Source organism: Nomascus leucogenys, chromosome 21, assembly GCF_006542625.1.
Source record: "Nomascus leucogenys isolate Asia chromosome 21, Asia_NLE_v1, whole genome shotgun sequence".
NCBI classification, from domain to species: domain Eukaryota; kingdom Metazoa; phylum Chordata; class Mammalia; order Primates; family Hylobatidae; genus Nomascus; species Nomascus leucogenys.
The window spans coordinates 45,033,320-45,058,639 of record NC_044401.1 but is presented as its reverse complement, the minus strand read 5'-3'; the positions used below and the strand labels follow the sequence as shown (position 1 = coordinate 45,058,639).

Below are 25,320 nucleotides of genomic sequence, written 5' to 3'. Positions count from 1 at the left end.
ACAGAGTACCTGTGCCATAAGGTACTTATTTTATGTACCTGCTTTATTCCCAGCTCCACGTCACCCCTCTGTCCCAATTTCCTCACCCACATAGTGTAAACATTACTTAACGTGGTTGTACTGTATGCATGTCTAAACTTCCTTCTGGAACATAGGATGATATAAATAAATAAATTCCATCTGTTGGTATCCTTTTCTTTTTTTATAAGGCCCAGTTCAAATAACAACAACTTACGGAAATCTTTTGCACCTAATCTCTCCTGCTAGAAACAATCTCTTCTTTATCTAGGGCAAGCATATCATTTTGTATGTACCACCTTTATGGTATTCACCACAGACTTCCTGTTTTTTCATCTCGACCTATGTTTCATTCCCCCCTAAGAACATAAACTTCCTGAAATCTGGGGCAATATATTAGTTGTATTTTAGTCTCACATAGTACCTAGCACAGTACTTTGCATATAATGGGTGTGGTGTAGTTTTTGAAGTAATGGAGAATACCCAGGTCACACCTGAGCAGTGAGTCTAATTTCCTCTACCTTGCAAAATAACCAAGAGTAAGCAGGTTTGAACTTCAGTAGGTAAACAACTCCAAAAAAGGAGAAAAGAGAAAGAAAACAAGCAAAATAGAAGTAATAACCCATATTCTGGATCATCAGAAAAAGGGGAGTAAGCTATAATATAATTGACTTAAATTATTTAGAGGCCATGGGTAGGCTGAATACAACTTCTATGTGATGTTAACAAGTACTGGCAGACAGAAAACTCAACGAGGGAATACTAGGATAGAAGAAGAAACAGCTGACACTGTCTAGACAGTTCTAGGTGAAACGGGGATGTGGCAATTATCCAGCTAATAAAGTCAGAGCAAATAATGCAACTGGAAGAGTTAGGCTCTGAAAACCTACCTGGTGTCTGGTCACCAGAACATTGCCAAACACTTTCTTTATTAGGGAGTCTGAGAGTTTTCTTGGAGAAGAAATAAAAGCTATTCTGAAAATTCAAGATCAGTAAATACCACCCATCTGTCACCTCATGCCAAAGGAGAAGACACCACTATCTGTTTCAGATTTGCTTTCATATTTTTCTCCCCTCTACTTCCTCACATTGAACAACTAGAAAATACCAAGCCCAGTCTCATGATCTAGAACTCATAGGCACCTCTCAAATTTCATCCCTGGGCAAAAAATGACTCATGCCTTATTGTGCATAGATAACATCAGGTCATAAATCCCACTGAAGCTGGGCTACTTGGATTGAGATGTTAATTCATGGCCAAGCTGGCAGATTGTAGATGCGATGCCAATCTGTAAAGCAATTAGTTACAGGAAATAACTGCTCAGAGTGTTCGCGTGAAATCCCTGTTGTCACTGGTGGACTGTGGCTGGCTGGCTAGAGGTGCTAATGATTTTGAAAAATTGCCTGTAACTTTGGGCACATGCATTCATAGACTGCATGCCCAAATGCCTCATTTCTTTGGGAAATGGAGCTCACAGGGTCCCTCTGCCATGACTCACTGCATTTTGTTTGGTCTGAAGATTCATTTGAGGGTGTCAGAGAAACCACTTCTCCAAGTGAATCACACATCAATGTCTGTAGGACAATTTGACTCCTTTTGGGTCTCTTCAGTTTTGTTAGAAAATTTTTCTCTCCAGTTTCAGCCAACAGGAAACATGAGTTACAGCTATGGTGTTGGGATCCCTACTTACCAGCTTCCCATTTAGAAACATCATGGGTTTCAGTACCTACTTTTTAAATTATATAACATCATTTCCTTGTTCATTTTTATTTATTAAATGCTGTTTAAAAAGGCATTCCAGGACTTTAAAGTGGGAGATTTGATTTTAGGAAGCTAAAAATGCATGGTAGTTTATATCTATGGCTTAGCTCCAGGGTGGGGCTGAGCCCTATGAATGAGTCAGTCTTGGACATAGAACTGGCATAGTAGAGAAATAACATAAAATTTGGAGTCAGAAATCTGGCTTTTTTACTTACCTGGCAAAATCACTTAACCCCTCTGAGTCTCAGTTTTCTCATCTGTAAAATAAGGATAATTGTACCTTCCCTTTCTGCATTGCAGGGTTGATGCAACAATGTGTAAAATGTAAAGTCTGATGATTATGATGGTGGTGATTTTTAGTTTGGAGAAAAGCTGGATAATGATGTGATTATTTATACCTCTCTTAATGAGAAGAGAGCTTTATTCCAGAATCTGTATGAGCTTACTGGCATATTCTGATGTGATGTAGCTTCCTTAGCTGTTTTGTCACCATTATCCTTTTACTCTGATCACTGATAACCCTTGTTGGTATAATTTTCTATTACTGGTATTTTTAAAATTCCAGGTTCATAAAACTGGCTAGTTATTCTTCTGTGAGCACACAAATATATGCAAGTTAAGAAACATCATAATTAAAATGAGAAAATGTTGGTTCTATTAATTTTGAGCTGTGTGACATTGCAAACATCATTTAAGCTCCATAAGGCTCAGTTTTCTCATCTGTAAAATGTGAACACGTTCCTTGCATAAGGCACGAGGTAAAGATAAAATAAAATAATTAATGTAAAAGTATTTTACAAACCGTAAAATGAATATTGACATTGATCAATCATTCTAGGCAACAATTTACCCAATAGGTTAGATGATCTTTAAAGATAATTTCCAGCTCTAACATTCCACACTACTTTCAAAACTCAAAGAATGCCCCTACATCTATAGGGTATCCAAGAAAATCTGTTATGTAGAAATGAAGGACTGAAAGAATATCACTACTTGGGGACTTAAGAGCTAGGCCAAAAGTTCAGCTCAGTCTGAGCTTGAGGGGAAACTGTACATGAAGATCTATTGCTTCTTCAGGCCAGGAGAGCTCAGCTAAGCCCAAGTCAGGAGAACGGATATGAGTAAGTGGATGTGGATATCCACAAATAGTGATGCCATTTAAGCTGGGCAGGCTGAGCCTTGTAACCATGCAGGCTGGGAAGCCGCTTATGGATGGCTCTGTTCTCAAGGTCATACCTACAGCAAAGCTTTGAGGTTGTACTCAAGGCAACTGACTCTAAGGACTGCTATTGTAGATGATTTATCACAAGGCATAGTTGTTTCTGAAACTCTAGCCACAGGAAAAATAATCAGCTCCTCAGATAGTAGCAGGGAGCCTGTCATATGTCCAGTGTTCCCTAGTTCTAAAAACCCAAGTTCTATGAGACTGCACATGTTCATCCTTCATGGTTTTATAGACTGTGGCCATATGTCCTCTTAATTATCTCCATTTTGAAACAAAAGGATAGTACTTGTCCTGTTGGCTGCCCCTCTTTTGGATCTATTTCAATTCCTCTCTTTTATATTCAGCCAACAGAACTGAACACAGTATTCTCCACAGGAGAATGAGGACATGCTAATATTTTCTCCTTTGTCCTAAATGTCCATCTTGATTATATGCAAATTTTGGCCAGCATTTGGTGCAAAGAAGCAAATTAAGCCAATGTCTTTGGTAATCAAATAAATATAACTTCTTTCCTCATAGCTTAGAGACACAACATTTTATAAATCCATTTTAGCTTATTTTCTGCTAAATGCACTGCTTTGCAGGAATACATATGGAAATTCATTTAGTTTTATGCTCATTAGGTAGGTCTTTCAAATCTTTCTGAATTGTCTAATAGATGTGAGGTCACCTTCACCAGAGTAGTAATTTTCCTGGTAGCTATCAGAGAATTCTTTCGGGTTTGGAGAGTAATTTGGCATTGAGTGGTCCAGGGATCTGCTCCATGGGCTGTAATTAGTGGAGTGGTTTCCCTTCAAGGTCCACCATTTCTCTAGGGGTGTTTGGGCTATCTATCTTAGATATAAAGTCCTACATAAACCCTCAGAAAGAAAATCAGTTGCATCAATCAATTTCATTTGTTCTGAGTCCATTAACATAATTTTTAGTCTAACGTCTGTGCCTTCCTTTCTTTTCAGTACTTCAGTTTAATATAATTTTGGTAAAACTACACTTAAGGTTATGATGGGCCATGATCAAATCTAAACCTTTAATCTATGAGCTCTAATGACATAGTTGTATCATAATCTATTACTGTCCTCTCCCTCTCTGCCCCCATTAATGGCATTTCAATTAAAGTGTCCTTTTTCTTTCTTTTTTGAGACTATATTCAAAAGAGACTCTCAAGCTACTGTCTAAATTTAGCGTCACTGATCAATACCTACATCTAAATCAACTCCCTTTTTCCAAGAGCCAACAGCTTCCAAATCAATATTTCCCACTCCACCAATTTCCATCAAACTCAAATGCCTTTTCTGAAACTGGATCAGAGTGCTCCCTAAGGAAAGAGCCTACACTGACAAGGAAAACAAGTCTGTCTAATGAGGCATGGTGGCTTAACCAAGCAGCAGTCCCTTGGCACCTCGAGGGCCACTGCCCTTTGCAAAGGGCTTGGTAGATTTCTTGAGAATCTGGTTTGAGCAATTTTGTACAGTCTTGAACTACAATCCCATGGTGTGTCATTTTTGTCATGGTAGAAATAAGGAATCTTCCCACCCCCACAAAAGAACTCCTTTTTTGTCTTCCCACTCATGAAATTATAAATGGGAATGTATATAGATATTAGTCCACCCCAGATTATTCATATATAGACAGTCTACTTCCCTATTTAACAAAATACTTATCAGCCCAGTCTCCTCCTATATGGGATGTGTAGTTGGAGAATGAATATATTTCTATTTTAATATCAGCCAAGGAAAAGAGAATTAGGGAGTTGAATCTACCACTGATACTGGAGAAAAATAAATTAAAACCCAGGAACAAAAGCAAATTTATATATTTCATTTCAAAGTCAAATAGGAATGATTTTCCCATTACGTTTTGTTCAGAAGGTCATTCCTGCCACCTTCCACTGATGGAAATAACCAAGTAGGTGCAGCAGAGGACTTTGATGACCTGCTGGAGCCCTGCTGACCTCAGGCAGGTGCCACCCTCTCCATCAAGCTTAGGCCATGCCTGCTCCTGTCCTCTCATACATGGTACTGCTGAGGTCAGGAAAACCTCAGACCATTCAGCTAGGATTCTTATTTTTAAATTTTGAATTGATAAACATAATTGTACATATTTATGGGATACATGTGATATTTTGATGCAGATATACAATGTGTAGTGCACATTGTAACTGGGATAACCATCACCTCATTTATTTGTGTTGGAAACATTCAAATTCTTTTAGCTATTTTGAAATATACAATAAATTGTTAACTATAGTGACCCTACTGTATTATACCACACTAGAATGTATTCCTTCTAACTGTAATTTTGTCCCTATTAACCAACCTCTCTTTATCCTCCCCTCCCCTCTACCCTTCTCTATCTCTGATAGCCACTACTCTACTCTCCACTTCTATGAGAACAATCTTTTTAGTTCCCACATGCATGTAGTATTTCTGTACCTGGCTCATTTCACTTCACATAACGTTGGAGGGCTTCTATTTCTCCTGGGACCACATGGCAAGAGTGGGGGCCAGCAGAGGCAAACTGTAGGACCTTGGATTTAGGAGGCCTGGGCTGAAGTTTCAGCTGACCAGTCAAGAGGACTTGAGGAACACTAAGCCTATGGTACCTTAGTTTCCTCACTTGAAAAGTAAGCATAACACCACTTCTCCCTATGGGCATGTTCTCTTAAAATGAGATTATAAATGAGAAAGGATTTCTCATATGCAAAGAAAGTCCAGTCCTAACTACTAAGTTGCAGAATTTGCATACTCATTACTGTTCCGGGCCTGCTAGGATTTCCACCAAGTCCTTATAAATAACATGTCTCTCTGGAGACTCAAGTGTGATCCCAGTGTCATTAAGTGGAAACAACCCAGAGGACAGCACTGTAACCCAGCCTTGCTTGGGGCTCAGGAATTTAATCTGTGCTGAATACAGATCTTTAGCATGGCATGTGTGGGCTATTGCTCAGCACTGATTGGGAGAGATGGGGAGTTGAGAAGATAGCGTTTTTTTCATTATAATAAATAACAATATAATAACTAAGACAGAGGCATTAGAGGAAGGAATACCTTTAATATAAGGAATCAAGCAACAATTAAACAAAATAAGATGTTTTTGGCCCTCATACTAAATCAATAGGCTTAATTCCAAAAGTTCCAGCATGCTGAGCTATGGTTTTCTGAAGAAAAAAGGGAAAAGCTCCAGCAGCTGTTATAGACAAGAAAAAAAAATGTTTAAAAGAAAGATGTTTTTTTGCTTAGGATGATTTGGGTAGAGTGGGGCAGAAAGGGGCAACCACAGGAGTGATGTGGTACCTGCCCTGCTGGGAACCCCTCCGGGACCTGTGGAGAGTGGTAGTATGTTCTCTCCTCAGGGTAACAATGGTCTGCTGACCTCTTAAGCTTCAGTGGCCTAATCTATAAAATGAGAATAAAGTTTACCTCGGAGAATGGTTGTGAGGATTGATGAAGATGTGTGTAACAGGCCCATAGCACTCAACAAAATGGAACTATTATTATACTTTTACTTCTTCACCCCCACCTTTGTACAAATAGGTAATTAAAACAATTACCACTTAGTCTGTTCTTAATATATGTATTTTTTGTAATTTTTATTTTTTGGAAACAGGGTCTTGCACTGTCATCCAGGCTGGAGTGCAGTGATGTGATCATAGCTCACTGCAGCTTCAAACTCCTGGACTCAAGTGATCCTTCTTTCTTAGCCTCTCAATTAGCTGGGACCAACAGGCATGTGCCACCACATTCAGCTAATATTGAAAATGTTTTGTGCGGTCTCACCATGCTGCCCAGGTTGGTCTTAAACTGCTGGCCTCAAGTGACTCTCTTGCCTTGGCCTCCCAAAGTGTTGGGACTACAGGCATGAACCACCATGCCTGGCCTGTACTATTTTTAAAATGTGACATTGGTCATTGTGTTTATGTTCCCACAGGTTCCTAGAGATCTAGCATAAAATGCCTAGCATAATGCTTCATGCAGATAAGTTATTTTTCCTTTTTAAAATCAACTTTAATATGGCAAGAAAACTTTCCTATAATAACCATACACACTTTGGAAATAGTGATGGTAATTGCTACTAGTTACTGAATATTAACTATGTGTCAGGCACACGGGTACCCCAAATTAATTAACCTGACTCTATATCCTAAATATATTTATTGATAAAGGATTTGTATATTTCCCATGGACTGCTTGACAGGATTGAGAATAGAAAGAAAGAATAGATTCTGTGACTGAGGACAACTCTGGAATGGATTGTCATGTAAGAGAGAAATCATGCATTTGTTGTTTGAGCCATTGTATCATTGAGTCTATTTGTTACTGTAGCCAAGCTTTCAGAAACTAATACAAGTAGTCCTTAACTTACCTGTTTTCGAAGTGCTGGTTACTTAAAGGGGCATCTGTGGCTCTGTATGCCTTACCTCATACCAGGAGCAGGTCCCAGGTCAGGCTCAGCTGGCTGAGAAACCCAGGCTGAAGGAAGAAGGGCCGGGCTTACCTGTTTGACTTCAGCCTGGAGGTGCCGTAATTGGAGGCACTGCTCTAGCCGCTTATGAGTCTGCTCCGCATTGAGCTCCAATTCATGCTGCTTCTCATGGAGAAATTCCAATAACTCTTGCACCTGGGCTGCCAGATCAATGTCTTTTTCACAGATCAACTCAATTCCTGATTTTAAAAAATGGAAACAATTAAAAACCAGCTAGTACTGTGAAGGCTATATTCCCTTCAATATGCATAAGAAAACTGGAATTTGGAAACAGCCATTATACATACCCTCCCAAACTCTAAACATTTTTCTGTGAAACTGGGCACCACAACGTGTCCTTGTTTGGGATGCTAAAATTATGCCATCTCTTTTGTATTAACTGATCCTTTGCCTGAGAATTCAATGGATGATCAGTTCCTTATTATCAACAGGAATTAGAGTTATATAGAGGTCCATCCCTAGGCATGACAGCACCCAGCAATTCCTGCTGGGGGATTTGCCAACACCCAGAATATTCACAAACAAGCTTCTAAATCATATTGGAAAATCGAAAACCAAACCAAAAGACTGTCTCAGTACTTCTGCAAATGACACACTTTTTTTTTAAGCTGGTAGATATAATTTATCATTAGATGTTAAGTTCACTCCAATGAGAGTAGCTGCACAATAGTGATTTTTAAAAATTCCTTTTAAATTCCCTGAAGTGTCACACATGGACAGTGGTGATTTTATTAGCCAACTACTTAGGTCCTCTAAAAAAAGGAACTGTTAGAAATATAAGCTAGCTCTCATATATTATTTATAAAACTCAGGCAAACACACCTAATAAATACAACCCAGCAATACCACAGGGATAACGAGTGCTTATCCATTTAGAAAAAGTTTCACATTAAAGTTGTGCCCACACAAGGAGAGTTTGCTCAATATTTTTCTACTGATTTACAATTAGTAAGCCCAACCAGTCACTGACAAGTGTTCCCAATGTTTATGTATAAACCACCCAACATTAATAAACTGTCAACCATCTGACCTACAATGGGAGCCTTGAGTCAATATATGCCAGCCAGAAGCTGTGGCCCCATTCCTTGTTTACCTCCTTGTCTTACTTTTCCTATATACTTTTCCTAATTCATAAGCACAGGTGCACACACACACTTCCTCTCTTCACCATGCCAGTTCTCCCATTTATACATTATCATCCGCAGGCCCAAGGTAGCCTTCATCAAATAAATTTCTGCCTCAGAAATTAACGAACTCAGAGAGCAAAGGAACTGCCTTAGTAATCGAAGTCCTTCTTTCCACTAGTAACTTGAATTTGATTCCTTACTTGGCTCTCAAAGACTACCTGAAAGTGTACTAGCTTTGGAACAGTCCTGACTTGGAATCCTGACCTTAGGCAAATTACCTAGACTCTCAGAAGCCTCATTTTGCTCATATGTAAAATATGAATTTACATACCTACCTACCTCATAAGCTACCTACCTCCTAAACTTGTGGGATTAAATGAGATGATGCATGTAAAATATCTCTCATATACACATATTACTGTGTGTACATGATACACAGTAAATGTAGACCACTGCTCCTTAGTCCTGTGGCTTTCCTGACTCCTGACTCTTACCTTAAACTTTCAACTTTCTGCCTTCTCACATTCATGTCGTCTTGGTTTCTAACTGTCTCTAACTTGTTGCAAGTTGTGACCCATGTTGTTTCTTGATTTGGATTGTCTACATATTTCTTATTCAGCCTTGCTCAGATCCTTAGATCTAGGAAAATCCTAACTCTGGACTGCTTGCTTATTCTGATCCCTGAGTCCACCTGGCTCTGCAGCTTCTTAGTTCTGTCCAAGTCCTTTCCCTGGCTCCTCATCCAACAATCTAGACCCAATGCAGCTTTGGTCCTGATGCTGACACTTTGTCTGAGATGCTGAAGAACAGGATCCCAACCAATGATGGGGTTCAGACTTAAAAGCCCAGCAGGTAAGTCACCAAAAGGTAGTATACTTCCATGGGGATCAAACCCAAAGGAGCCTGCCAATCTCAACATATGGCTACCTAAAAAATAAATCCCATTTGGGAGATTTCCCCATCACTCTAACTCACACCATCAGAAATCCATCACTGCCACCACCAACACACCTGCAACATATAGTTGGGGGAGTATAAGGAAAGTCTGTACATGCTAAGGGAAATTCATCTCTGGAGGCAAAAATCATGTTTTATATAAGGACAATATGGGAAAGTGGGAACAGTTTACTTTTTCTGGTGTTACACGGTAATAATTTCAGTATCTTTTCATGTTTATTTTTTGTGTCTGTTTCATAATTCCAAGTCCTAGCTCCTGAAATATCTGTGGGAGACAGAGAAAAGAATGGCTTGTTCTTTTGGCAGCCAACTCCTTCCAGTTACTATTTTCAATTACCAAGGGGATGAGGTAGAGCATCTCCTTGACTGAAATCAAAAGTAAGAATACAAAAATTTCTACCTCTGCAGTGCCTGGCATAGTGGGATGACCCCTGACCCTTATCTTTACTTTCTGGAAATGCAATTTAAGATCCATCTGCAGAAGCAGACGCTCTTTCTCACTTCCAGTCTCGATGCGGATTTGTTGTAGCTCATATTCATTCTGCATGTATCTCTGGTGTTCAAGATCCTGGGCTTGGGCAAAATGTCTTTCTATGTGAGCCTCATAGCTCACCTCTGCCACACCACATGTTACCTATCAAAGAGGACAGCCACCTGCTTAGGACATCAAACAGAGCGGGCTCCCAGCATGTCCTGAGACTCAGTCCCTGCATTTTCATCCATCTCATTTGATGATGTTTTATGTGAGATAAACACAGGAAATAAAATGGATGAAGACAATGCTTATTGCACCTCTGCACTCCTCAGGAACACATCATATTGTGGATGGAGTAAATGGGAGGAACATGAAGATTTATTCCAGCCACACCTAGAAGAATAGAAATTACCCCCTCTCCCACTGCCCCCAAACACACTGACACGAGTCCCAGTTAAAGCCCATCAAATGGTCTTTATCTGTCAATCAGCAGCAGGCAGAGTTTGCTTGTGTTGACATTACTGCTCTCAATCTATTGATATATCTGTTTTTCTTAGGGGTTCTTAGAAATGCAAAAAGACATGTTTCCTCTTTCCATCAAGTAGTGGAATATATTTGTGAGGAAATCATTTGTCAGGCTCTTTTTTAGAAACTTCTTTCTGATGTGGCCCCACAATTTCCTGTGCCCATACCCCAATCAGAACACTTCCATTGAAGCTGGTTCCTTATTAACTTATCCATGTTGTTCCAGGAATGCAGGCTTCCTGATGCCAGGGCCATATCAGTCATATCCATCTCTGCCTCTTCAGGCCCTAGCACAATGCTTCACTCATATCACCCAATAAATACCTAATCAATGAACAAATGAGCCTCTTTAGAGAACTGAGGTCATATGCTGTGGTGGAAAGTACCCGAGAGCTTGGGGGAAGAACAGGCTTAGATTTGCTCTGTATGCTGTGAATGGTGAGACTCTGGGCTTCTTACCCTCTCTGAGCCTGGGTTTCCTTGTCTGTAAAATGGGAATCACAAAGAGGACTTCTCAGGGATGTTGTGAGAACTAAGTGAGATACAATGTATACAGTGCTTGGCATCTAGTAAGCTTAAAATATTCATTTTCTCACTTTTTCCTCTCCCTCAGAGAAATTATAATGAATACACTTTTGATTGCTGATGGAACTATTGAATGGCTTGTACAAAATGTAAATATAAAATCTTACTGACAGGTGTTTATGTACTCGCCTAATGTATATCATTGGAAACAATGGTGGCTTTAATGCTGTTAGACTGCTTCTCTCAACCCTGGCTCACATCGGACTCAGCAGTCTTTTGGACTGAGTTTCGCTGTGTCGCCCAGGCTGGAGTGCAGTGGTGCAATCTCAGCTCACTGCAACCTCTGCCTCCTGGGTTCAAGCGATTCTTCTGCCTCAACCTCCCAAGTATCAGCTGGAGAATAAAAAAAAAAAAAATCACCACCTCCTAACCACACCCCAGACCAATATCAACAGAATCTCTGTGGCGGGGACCCAACCATTAGTAAGTCTTAAAGCTCCAGGTGTGATTCCAACATGCAACCAAGATTATGAACCACTGGATAAGACAGTACAGGAAACAGAGATATTCCTTCTGCTACACTCAGTAGAACGCTCTGCACTTGTGTTTCCTTAGGGCTAAAAGCCACAGCTAACAATAATAAGCGTTAGTTTGCTTTCCTTTGTTACCAGATGAGGGTACCACTTTAATTTCCTCAAGGAGAGAGGTGACTGTGGTCTAGAGTAAGATTTAGATACTTCTGGCTATGCTGCCCATACTTGTAACATGTTTTAAAAAACTGTTTGTGTTCTTTAAATATTGGTATCAGCCTCAGATACAGAACATCTTCTTTTCTCTTTTCTTTTCTCCTCCTCTCTCCATTTCTCTGTCTGTGTCACTCCCTCTACCTACACTAGTTCAGAAATCACAAAGTCCTTTAATGAGGTTTTTAGATCAGTGTTCTCAACCCTGGTTGTACCTTTAAATCACCTGGGAAGTTAAAAAAAAATCTGGGCCCACCCCAGACCAATTAACTAAGACTCCCTGAGGGATGGAACCCAGACATTGGTATTTTTAAGAGGTTCCCAGGTGATTCTCAATCTACAGACAGGTTAAGAACCATTGTTTTACATCAAGGTTTCTTCTTCCCCTCCTCTCAGCCCCTCAGATCCACATTCCTATTAACCCCAGAGTAGCTTTCATTTTGAAAAAATAAAAAAATAAAAAACCCACAGATTTTTTTTCTTTCCTTTTTGACACTAGTAAAATTATTTGTGCTCCATTATTTTTACCTACATCTGTTACACCCACACTGCACACTGATGTTCATTCTCAATTAATTCAGCAAACATTACTATTGAGAACTTGCTAGGCACAAGACACTGGCTCTGCTAGATGCTGGGAATGTAAAGAGGGAAGAAAGAATTTGTTCCTTCATGCTGCTGGAAAAACTACAGGAACACAAATAACTTCAACAGAATGCAGCATGTGCTAGAATAGGAGTAGAAAATATACTAGTTGCCAAGCTTCACTGAACCTTTTCCATCCTCCCATGTTATCCCACTTCATCCTCACATGACCCTATGTGGTAAGGATTCTGATGATCACTACTTTTCAGAGGAAGGCAAGGCTTAGAGAGACAGGCGAACATGTACAAGGACACTCAGGTCCTAAGAGGTGTGGCTGGGATTTCAACCCAGGATTTCCTCTTGATTTTGTATTCTAGCCTTTATGCTCAAGGAGAAGAGTGATCCTCACAAAACTTAATTTATTTTAAGAATTTATTTATTTTTAAACGTTGGGGTTGGGTTCTTCTCAGGCAAAGTAAATTTTAAGTATCATGGCCACAGACTCCAGAGATTTCTCATTTACAAATCTTGTATAAAGAGAGAACTTGATGCTTTGAGTAAATCACAAAAACAACATATCCATAGGGTACATCGCTCTTGTCTTATTCCAAAAGTCAAGTGTAACAGTCGCATGGTCAGATTTCATGGGAGAGAAGAAGTATGGCCTGGCAGATGAGGGCAGCTTGGCTGAATTACGGAAAGTGAGAACTGGAGGGAACCTTAGGAATCAAGGCCTGCCACACTAGACAGAAGAAGAAACTAAAGTCTAAAGAGAAAGAAAAGAGACTTCCAAAATCAGACTGCTAGTTGGTGGTGGGACTGGACCTTGAATTCAGCCAGCATGTTTCTCTCAACTTCTTTCAGCAAAACCTACCACCTCCCAACTTGAGGCTCAAATAGATGATCCCATAGTGAGGAAAGAACAATGAGCAAATTAAGAAATTGTTCCTATTTACTCTATTCCTGAGCCTGATGTTAAGTTAAGCAAAGGCTTTTGCTTTGGTTAGAGTTGTGGGCACACCAGAGGGATTTAGTAGAGCCTGGCTCAATATTATAAACTTCACACTTGAAAAGAAGCATATAAAAATTCCCTAGTTCCATTTGCTACTGTAAAATCAAAGCATAAGCCCTTATTTAGCATGGGCTAAATGCCAACAAAAGTTTTAATATTGCTAATTGTCCTTTTTCTAAGACAACAGTTTATTTTACCTTTAGTTCAAATACAGTCCATTAAACAAAGACTATAAATTCCCAAGCCATTTATTGCCTCAGTCCTGTGTCTCTGAAGTCTTACATTCCTCAGCCACTGGGGGACAAGGCCCACCTGGGCTCACCCCTTACCCCATCCCCACCCTCCAGCTCTGGTGTGAATCTACCCTCCATTTCCCTAAGCCCAGAAGTAAGTTAGATGCCTCCCCTGCAGAACCAGGCATTCAGCCATAGACAGGGAGTGAGCATTCCTAAAACCCCTGGATTCATTCTCTTGAAAGCCTCATGGGCTATGAGACCCAACAGCTAGCTGTGGTAGGAGCAGGAGAACAGCCAACCTCAGTAAGAGGCACTGAAGAGGCCAATCAAACCTCCTTTGACAAAGCTCATTTCTAGAACAGGATATTGTAGGGGTGGGCAGCCCATCTGCCTAGGGTGTTTTCACCCACTCAGCCCTCATAGTTTAGGTGGACGCCAAGCACAGCCCACCTCAGTCATAAGCAGTCCTCAGGGACTTCCAACTCCCAGTAGTCTTTCTGTTACTATGGATACTTGGCTCTTGGGACAGAGGTTGGCATGCCCAGGGTCACGTCAGCACCCTGGTAGTAAGTGCTGCAGGTTTCCAGGCAGACAAGACTCCTTTTCCTGCTGGACACACCTACTGTGAGAGATGAAGGGTGAGCATCCCTGCATAGCTTCTCTGCCCGTCTCTCTGCTAGATGCTGTGTCTGCATTCTCTTATGGTTCCCAGTCGTAGCTGCATAGACAGCTACAGTAAGTACCATGAGGGCAGGCCATGGGATAAATCCCGAGTCCAGGTAAGATTCTCAGTCACAGAGAAAGGATTATGGTTTCCCCGACTTCCCTAATAAGGTACCGTCTGTGTCCTAGAACATTGACTCTCAGATTTTAATGTACACAGCATTTACCTGGAGATTTTGTTAACATCTACATTCAGATTCACAAGTCTGGGATAAGGCCAGCAATTTTGCATTCCTAATCTGCTCCCAAGTGATGCTGGTGCTGCTGGGCCCAGGGCCCACACTGAGTAGCAACATGCTGGGTCAGTGGTGCACGAAATCACCTGGAGGGCTAATTGAACCACAGATTGCTGGGCCACACTCTGCTCACCCTTAGACTATTTAAGCAACACTGCCCTATTCATGAAACCACCTCTCAGATCAGTCTCTGCTTGGGAATTCTTTGACCCTTAGACTATTTAAGCAACATTGCCACGTACTCCTGTGTACAGGGCTTTAAGAGTATGCGCTGTTTCAATGCCTATAGTGACAGCAAAGGAACTGCAGCAAACATTTATGTTATGAGATTCTGATGTAATGGGTTCAGGTATGGGCCCTTGAACTCGCATTTCAAACACATCCTCAGGTGATGCTAATGCTGCTGATATGCGGATCACATTTTGAAAGCCACTGTCCTAGGTCATTCCAGAGATGTCAGCTGTTGTGGTTTAATTATCACGATTAAAAGCAGTGGTTCTTGGTCCTGGCCACACAGTTGATCACCTGAGGAGCTTTTTGCTGTTGCCCAAGTTCCATTTAGAGGTAGTTAAACCAGAATATCAGGACATGGGGCCTGGGCACTGTCATTAAAAAAAAAAAGTCCCCAGACAGACTGCAAGGTGAGTAGCCCTTCCTGGGACGACACAGAGCACTAGCTGCATACCTGTGAACAGGCCTGGGTTTCAGCTGCACACCTGTGAACAGGCCTGGGTCTCAGAGGCAGTCTGTTCACAGCACAGATGAAAATTCAAGGACAGACTATGCTGACAAAAGTGAACAGAATTTACTAGACTGTCTCTCCTCTGGTCAGGAGTGAAGTCCCTTTGAATGCTGGTCTTTACTCTTTCAGGTCATTGAAAGAAACACGGTACTTTAAAGTTCAGTATGACTGCTAAGGTCCCCCCCGACAATCTCAGGATTTCCATATCCTTCGGGATAAGCAGGGACATGGCCCAGCTGCGTTTTATAGTTGATGGCCTTAGCTCCTATCTACCTCGCGTTGGAGAGTGAGGAACCTGAGCCAACAAGGACCCCGGTGGGAGGGCAGTGGAGTGGGTTGGAAGGTGGAGATCTGGGCTCTAGCACTCCCTTGGGATGTGACCAGCCATGTGACTTCTTTTCTTCTCAACCAGCGGTCCTCAAGATCACCATGGTGCTCTCTCATTCTAACATAAAGGCTGACTTGGGGAGTGGGAAGTATAATAGTAAGGGCTCACTCATTTGTTAGATAAATTTTGAATAAATCTTGAGCAGGAAAAGAAGTTAAATCTGAGTAACTCAGCCATGTTTTTCTGAGAAGTTATAAAATTATATGATCTTGTCATAAATTTTTATCATCACTGTTTATACTCACCCAAAGACCAGTGATTAACAATTGAGGAGACTGGCTGGGCGCGGTGGCTCACGCTTGTAATCCCAGCACTTTGGGAGGCCGAGGCGGGCGGATTACAAGGTCAGGAGATCGAGACCACAGCGAAACCCCATCTCCACTAAAAATAAAAAAATTAGCCGGGCGTGGTGGTGGGCGCCTGTAGTCCCAGCTACTCGGAGAGGCTGAGGCAGGAGAATGGCGTGAACCTGGGAGGCGGAGCTTACAGTGAGCCGATACTGCGCCACTGCACTCCAGCCTGGGTGACAGAGCGAGACTCTGTCTCAAAAAAAAAAAAAAACAATTGAGGAGACTGAGAAGCAGGAACCGGAGACAAGGAGATAGCTTAGGAGTAGAGGATAGGGCTGGAGAATGCGTGCTGGCAGCAGGGGTCGGGAGCAGAAGAGGAAACCACTACACATGTGAATACAATCCATATGAATGTCTGACTGCTTCTGGTTTGTTTTTCCAGGCTACCATTTTTTAAAGGAATCTGTGCTGATTACCATCATCGATTCTCTCACTCTGCAGACCAGAAAACCCTGGCCCTATTCCCAACTTCAGCACAGCCTAACTGGGCAACCTTGGGCACTATTTCAGCTCTCATGGCTTCCATTTCTTTTCTTTTTTTTTTTTTCATCTGACTCTTGCCCAGGCTGGAGTGCAGTGGCATGGTCTCAGCTCACTGCAGTCTCCATCTCCCAGGTTGAAGCGATTCTCCTGCCTCAGCCTCTCGAGTAGCTGGTTACAGGCATCTGCCACCACACCTGGATGATTTTTGTATTTTTACTAGAGAAGGGGTTTCACCATGTTGGCCAGGCTGCTTTCGAACTCCTGACCTCAAATTATCCACTCACCTCAGCCTTCCAAAATGCTGGGATTACTGGCATGAGCCACCACACCTGGCCTTGTTTCCTTTCTTTAAAAAAAAATGTGGGTAAAAATCTCTATTCTTTGCATCTGTAGGAATAAAATGAATAAACAATGTGGCAGTGCTCCTTGCAGGCTAGCTGGTATGCTTGTTTTCATCATCTCCCCTGCCAGGAGAATGAGCAAGGTCACCCACCTGATGCCTGGACCTCCATGATGTACTGGTGCAGATCCTGTCCCTGCTGGATGACCTCAAAGGTCATGTTGTTCATGGCTAGCTTCCGTTCTGTGTGGCGCTGCAGCCGCTGTTCTGCCAGGGTTAGGTCCTCTGTGTTGAAGTCATTCATCTGCCGAAGCAAGTCTTCATTCCAGGCGTCTAGCTCTGCTGTCACCTGTGAGGGAACCACTGTCATCAGCACAAGCTCACCAGGTCCACGAGAGACTATTAATTTAAGGCTCACGATTCCAAGCCTTATTCATGAATCCACCCCTCAGATAAGTCTCTGCTTTGGAAATCTTCAACCATTAGACTATTTAAGCAACATTGCCATATACTCTTGTATACATGGCTCCAAGAGTGCTCTCTAGGTGTTTCAGTGCCTATAGCAACAGCAAAGGAACAGCAGCAAACATTCATATTATGAATTATGGCTTATAAAGTTTTTGCATACTCCTTGATGTTCAATCCTCACAATAACTCAATGAAGCAGGCATGGTGGAGATCTCCAGGTCCATCTTCTAGAAGAGGAAGTTGACCCTCACACAGCCAGATGGGGTTATTTACCCTGCCAGAGAGGGATAAAGTTCTTCTACTAACTGCAAAGACTTTGTCTACCATCCCACAGTTGTTGCTGTAACCATTTTCATAACTAAAGAGGTCCTTAGAAATCAAGTAGTGGGTTTATTTCAGAAATAGAAACTGAGGGCTAGAAAAGCCTGGTGAATGGCCCAAAGTTACACAATCAGTTCAAGAGCTGGTGTCCATCAAAACCAAGGGTCCTGCTCTGGTTCCTGTGTTCTATGGTGCAACATTCTGTCCTTCTATTACAAAGGTTGACACCTAAAAATAGTGACTAAACAAAGTATAAATGTGTAGCATACCTCTAGGAATTCAAGCAGATTTAATCAATTGAAAGGCATTAATGATTCTAATGAATACTAAAGCATGTAATGAATGGAAACATTGCCTTAATAGCAGCTTGCTAATTGTTCATTTCTCTACCCCTTAACTCACATGACTTCACCGGGTCTACTCTCAGTTTTCTGCAAATAGAAACTAAATCCTACACTTCCTTTATAATCTCTGCAATCATCCACAGACTAGGAATTCAGAAGTACTGAACTAGATAATTCCACCTGTGCAAATCAAAATTAAAAGTTTTTAAACGTGATTTTCAGATCTGCTATCTCGTGTTACCCCGATGACACCCCTTGAAGGTGACAGCATGTGTACTGTCATCCTCTTTTCTCAGGAGAGGAAAGTGTCACTCCAGGTCACACATTCCCAGGATGGCCCAGGCCATCTAAGCATATATCCCAGAGCCTTAGTTGAGTGGTTTTCATGATGCTGGGTCTCATGCCAGCTCCCACATGGCATAACCTTCCAAGTTATCAAAAACTGCTGCTCCAGGAGCATCAGGGACACAGAGAGACAGACAATGGATTGAAGCAAGTGGGAGCAGTGCTCTTATATTCCATGCTGAGGTACACACACTAGGATGGGAAAGCCAAGCAGCACCTCACAAGGGGCTGCTGTCTGGGTCACAGGATTTCACTTTTCTGTCTAACAACAAGACGTTTCTTCAAGCAAAATAGAAACAGATTAAATTGTACTTGCTCTCTTTGAAGGAGAAATGGGGAAATTGAAAGTATCACTCTCGCTGCCCTAGGTTCTCACTTCACACCCCACATCTTTTCAGGTCAATTTAGAGAACTGCTGAGCTCAGCAGAAAAACCCAGTATTACTTATTGTGGGGCATCCTTGGGGGATCTGGGAGCTACTGGGTTGGCAGGCAACGTAGGTTTTTGTTAAAGCCCCATCTTTGAAAAGTACTTCATTCTCTAACTCGAGAAAGGGGTTAGACTGATGAGGCTAAAAGAGATTATTTAAAAAAGATAATTTAGCCTGGGTGCAGTGGCTTGTGCCTATAATCCCAGTGATTTGGGAGGCCAAGGCGGGAGGATCACTTGAGGCCAGGAGTTCAAGACCAGCCTGGTCAACGCAGTGAGAACCTGTCTCTCCAAAGCAAATAATAATAAATTAGCCAGGCATGGTGGCATGCACCTGTTGTCCTTGCAACTTGGGAGGCTGAGGCAGGAGAATCACTTGAGCCCAGGAATTCAAGGTTGCAGTCAGCTATTATTATGCTACTGCACTCCAGCTTGGGTGATAGAGACCCTGTTTCTAAAAAAAAAAAAAAAAAAAAAAAAGCATAATTTAAAGTATAAATAGGCTTTTATAGTTTTTATAGAACAAAGCCTATAAATATCTTTTTTGTTACTGTATTTTAAAAACTGAAGTATAATTTACATACAAAATACACATATTTTAAGCATTCAGTTCTGAGTCTTGACAATTTTATACACCCATGTAGTCATCGCCAAAAATAAACTATAGAGCTTTTCCATCACTCTAGAGAACCTACTTGTGCCCCCTTCCAATCCATTCCTCCCCTTCCCAACCCACAACTAGGTACCAATTTCTGATTTCTATCATCATAGATGTAGTTTTGCTTATTCTTGAATTTAATATGAATGAAATCACACAGAATTTTTTTTTAACATCTGGCTTTTGTTCAACATGTTGTATCAAGATTCGTCCATGCTGCTGTGTGTATGTTTAGTTCATTCCTTGCTACAGCTGAGTAGAGTACCATTGTATATATAGGCCACGATGTGTTTATCCATTCTCCTCCTAATGAATTATTGGGTTGTTTCCAGTGTTTGGCTAATATGAATAAGGTTGATGTGAAAGTTCTTATAGATGTCTTTCTGTGGACATAGGTTTTCATTGCTCTTGCATAATTACTTAGGGGTGGAATTATATATAGGTCTTAGGGTAAGTGTATGTTTAACTTTATAAGGGAACCATCAGAGTTCCTCAAAATGATTGTAATATTTTACATTCCTAGTAGCAGCGTATTCAAGTTCTGGTTGCTCTACATCCTCACCATCATTTGGCATTATCAGTCTATTTAATTTTAACCATGCTAGTGGGTGTGAAGTGCTATTATGGTTTTAAGTTGTATTTTCTTGATGACTCATGATGGTGAGAGCATTTTCAAATGCTTATTGACCATTTGTATATCTACTTTTGTAAGATGTCTTTTCAAGTCTTTTGCTCTTTTTAAAATACTAAGTTAATTAACTTTTCATTGTAGATTTGTAAAAGTTCTAAATATATTCTGGATGTAAGTTCTTTATCAGATAATATATGTAAAATAGCCCAAATCACAATTTTTACTCCATTTTCTGGCCTACAAACTAAGGGGAATTCGAATAAAACTAAAACAACAAGCATGAAAGGAAGAGCCTGCCTTTTCTTTTGATTTTAGGTTCTGTTTGTTTCTGTGAAACTGAGTCTATGAGGTATCTATTTGCCGCAGGAAGATCCAAGGAGTCCCATAGCCAGGAATCTATGGAGTGGAAGGTGCTGACGGTCCTGGTCCTGGTGAGGGAGAACAGAGTCAGGTCAGAGGGCTTTAGTTGAGAGAGTGATCTCAGAGGTCTGGAATCTTAGGAATTCGAATCTAAGCTAAATGTGAAATATGTCCAGGATTCTATATCTGGTGTTTCTATATTCTTTCCTCTCCTCTCCTTAACCTCCTCTACTCTCATCGTCTGACACCATTGAACTGAGGAACCCAGGTCTGTTATGAAGCCTGGAGAATGGGAATTTCCAGGGCCTCCTCCTAAGGCTGCCCTCCCTGGGTCCACAGGCTCTCTCTTCTTTCTGTTGGACTCCCCCTCCCTTCTCTCCCCCAGGCACTGATGCCCACAGCTTTCAATTAGTCTGATTTGTGTGTTTAATGTATACTGGAATTTAAATTATTCTCTTTCCTAAGTATTTTCTGTTTCCTCAAGGAATGTTTTTTTCATTAGGTTCTTCCTTCCCACCTTCTTTCTGGGGCATAAGGCTGGAAGACAATAGGGGTTCATTTTTTAAAAAGAAAAATAGTTGTTTTCAAAGCTTATGTTGACCTTACTGCTAATGAACAAACCTAGCTTTCCAGGCTTACCCTGTGCGCTTGTTATGAACCAGTCAGATGGTTTACTTGCTGATGCTGAGAGCAAGTTCTGCCCTCTCCAGCCTTCTTCACTGGTCTAATAGCCCTGAAATGCCCTTGTCCTTCCTCCCAATCTGCTTAAGCCCTGACCACCCTTCAGAGTAAACCCTCTGGCATGAAGAGCTTCACGACAACACCTAGACCCGAATATTTTTCTCTGGCTTATCTAATAACATGGGTCATGGGTTAGTTTGCTAATACAGAGAGACAAGACTGAGAAGAAAAGCCTGTGCCCGCAAGTGAATTTAGTGATTTAACTCCATCTGGAAAGAATTTGTTCAGGCTAGAAACTAGGGCCTGAAGCCAGTGAATGAAAGATGGACCACAAGGTTCCCAGAGGGAACCCAGGTCTGTTATGAAGCCTGGAGAATGTATAGTTCTTTCTTCAGATCAGTGTTTTGATGTTGGCAATAATGATGAAGAAGATAGTATGATTGAAGAAGACACTTTACTTTGTATTGTGCATTTATTATGGGGCAGGCAGTGTGTGAAGTGTTTGATCAACTTTATTTAATCCTCATAGCACTATAGGAGGAAATGAAAGCACAGAGAAGTCATATAGTTTTTCCCATGGTCTCAGAGCTGGTGGTGGCAGAGCTGAGCATTTAATGACCAAGTCCAATGCTCTTAACCATGGTGTTACATCAATAGGGCTGCTCCAAGAATTAATTTTGGGGGATATCTTTCTTTTTACTATTCCCACTTCAGAAAAGTACCAGTTTTACCCTTCTTGTTTTCTTCTTCTTCTTCTAAAACAAAAACAAAAACAAAACAAAAAACAAAACCCATAATTCAGTTTTCTTCACTTCACATGAGCCTTTTAAATTAATCATATATTTTTGAGCAGACCAAGAAATCGTGTGTTTGTGGCCTTAGATAAATGCCAGGCATAATTTATCCTTGCAAGAAAACACACTGCCTTCCTCCAGTATTTTTTAAAAAATTTTTTGGCTGGGCACTGTGGCTCACACCTGTAATCCCAGCACTTTGGGAAGTCAAGGTGGGTGGATCACGAGGTCAGGAGATCGAGACCATCCTGGCTAACATGGTGAAACCCCGTCTCTACTAAAAATACAAAAAAATTAGCCGGGCGTGGTGGCGGGTACCTGTAGTCCCAGCTACTCGGGAGGCTGAGGCAGGAGAATGGCGTGAACCCGGGTGGTGGAGATTGCAGTGAGCCGAGATCGTGCCACTGCACTCCAGCCTGGGTGACAGAGCAAGACTCCGTCTCAAAAAAAAAAAAAAAAAAAATTTATGGAACGCTTCACATATTTGTGCATCAGGGGCCATGCTAATCTCTGTATCATTCCAGTTTAGCATATGTGCTGATGAAGTGAGCAGAGTACAGTATATTTTTAAAGACTTTAGTAATTTTTTTTAAACCGACTCTGCCAGATTGCTCAGTATAAAGGTAATATTAACCTATATAGAATTATCTGGTTATCCAGATGCCTTTGTCATGAATAGGAAACACATCTGCAATTTGGTATTGAGACTTAAATTGCATCAGATAGAAATATGATCTGTTCCCAACACAGGCAGGGTCTCTGTAAGGCAAGTGCAAATGACTTTGGCTCCCACAGCAGGTGCTCTGCATAAACATTCAAGGATTTCCTAATATGACTCAGTAACAAATCAGAAGAGAAACAATGAGAAAGAATAAGAAGGGATGTTTAACTGCTTAAAACCTGGAAGCAAATATATATATAAAAGAAAACATATTATGAATAATAATAACAATGCTGACTACTATGTATTAAGTGCTGATTAACTGCCAGGAGCTTTGCTAAAAATATTATGTGTTAACTTATTAAATCCTCACAGTAACCCAATAGGCTGGGAAATATTATCTCGTCTCCATTTCTCAAGTGAGGAAACCAAGGCTTCAAGGGCAACTTGCCTGGCTGGGTGCAGTGGCTCACGCCTGTAATCCCAACACTTTCGCAGGTGGATCACCTGAGGTCAGGAGATTGAGACCAGCCTGGCAAGCATGGTGAAACCCCGTCTCTACTAAAAATACAAAAATTAGCTGGGCATGGTGGCACACACCTGTAATCCCAGCTACTCTGGAGGCTTGAACCCAGGAGAATCACTTGAACCCATGAGGCGGAGATAGCAGTGAGCCGAGATCATGCCACTGTACTCCAGCTTGGGTGATAGAGCTAGACCCTGTCTCAAAAAAAAAAAAAAACAAAAAAAAAAAAAAAAAAAAAAAAAAAAAAAGCAAAGCAACTTGCCTAAGGCCACACAATTAGTAAAGTTAGTAAAACAGGTTTCAAACCCAGGCAGTCTAACTCAAAATACTACACACTTGATCACGGCATTACTGTCTCTCAGCAAAGGTGATTATATACATTAATCAACACTACATATGTTGCGTATGTTAAGATTCAATCTCATTCCAATTACCAGTAGGAAGAAAGAGTCCATGGCATTTCATTGTGATGGGATGCCATTGACATACTTGGGTTGTCAATTGCAAAATGAGCATCTTTCTGTTTTATGACATCATTATTTTTGTGAAGATGAGGAAAGTGGAAGACAAATATTCTCCACTGGCCTACAAATGCTGGCTGATAGGGAAAGACATATTGCAGCTGAAGAAACCATCTCATTGCACGGGAAGAGCTATTTTATCTATAATTTTTGATATAGGTTACCATGATGAATAAAACAGCTAAAGTACCATGGCCATTTACTCTTCTTGTCCAATATAATGTTGAGTTCCTCTCTGTTAATCAATTCTTAAAATGATAAGATTAGTGAATTCTAAAGCAGATTATTTTTAAGTTATCATAGCATTTCCCTGTTTTAGTAATATGTATAATCTCTCTGAAGAGTTAAAATATTTGTTTAAATAGCTAAAGACCTTTGGAGATATTGTAAGAAATTTCCAGAAAAGCAAAGGGACTTGGAAATAATGAAATCCAGTCAGTTGTTTTTAATTTTTGGCAAAATAATGTGAGAACATATTGCAAAAATGCTGTAATTGATTAGTTCCAATGTTCAATTACTTAATTTCTATACCAATTGAATAATTTGGATAATGGATGATTTTTATGGCCAATTTTATGTTCTTTTCTTCTCTGTCATCATGATTAAAACTGAGGTCCTTGGCCAGGTGTGGTGGCTCACGCCTGTAATCCCAGTACTTTGGGAGGCCAAGGCAGGTGGATCACGAGGTCAGGAGATCGAGACCATCCTGGCTAACACAGTGAAACCTCATCTCTACTAAAAATACAAAAAAATTAGCCGGGTGTGGTGGTGGGCGCCTGTAGTCCCAGCTACTGGGGAGGCTGAGGCAGGAGAATGGCGTGAACCCAGGAGGCGGAGCTTGCAGTGAGCCAAGATCGTGCCACTGCACTCCAGCCTGGGTGACAGAGTGAGATTCCATCTCAAAAACAAACAAACAAACAAACAAAAAACCCCGAGGTCCTTGATATAATCACAACTGTCAATTAACAGGGTTGGGAGGGATCTTAGTCATCCCTTTTTATACATGTGTCCATACCTTTGCCTTTTATCATTCTGAGATTTGTGGAACTCTATTCTCCTTTTAAAAGATCTCTCTTTTGCTGAAGAGCTCCTATAATGTATATCATTCACTCATTCTAGAACCTAGTTATGCTTGAGTGTCAGAATGTTTCTCCCCACCATGTAACCTTCTACTCCATCCTTACCAGAAAGGAGGAGCATACAGCATTTGAACCTTGATAATGTTACTTGAGTTCAGGTCCATAGCCCCAGACCCACCCCATTACACAGCAATCTGAACATTTCCATCAGGGATTTTTGACAGTTCTACTGAAAACAGGTGACCTGCCAGAATACTAAAGCTGTTTGAATAATCCTGATTTTTTTTTTAAAAAGGACGATAGTAGGGAAAACCTCCCAATGATCCTGAAATTAATTTGTCAAAAAGTCTAGAAGAGACTATGAAATAAATATTTTGTAAGGATTAGGTTTACTTCATTGGATTCATTCTACATGTTCTTCCCAAAGGTTCTGGGGGTACTTTTAGAAAATGTGACAGTGATCACTAGGAAGAGTCCACAAAGATGACCTCAAATAGATCTTAGCTTCTTTCTTGATATAATTGCTATGTTGGTGGATTTGGCAGTTACAAACGTGGAGAACAGCAAG

At 41.0% G+C, this 25,320-nt stretch overlaps 1 protein-coding gene across 20 annotated transcripts in view; it reads right to left on the bottom strand.

The window, feature by feature from the left end:
- KALRN (kalirin RhoGEF kinase) overlaps positions 1 to 25,320 on the bottom strand; it is a 694,786-nt gene that overhangs the window by 300,063 nt on the left and 369,403 nt on the right. For all 20 annotated transcript variants that reach the window (XM_030802195.1, XM_030802198.1, XM_030802200.1 and 17 more), the window contains exons 14-15: positions 17,088 to 17,283; positions 7,500 to 7,666 (exon numbers count right to left, since the gene is read on the bottom strand). In XM_030802195.1, coding sequence (XP_030658055.1) covers positions 7,500 to 7,666; positions 17,088 to 17,283 — 363 coding nt within the window. The remainder of the gene's footprint in view (positions 1 to 7,499; positions 7,667 to 17,087; positions 17,284 to 25,320) is intronic.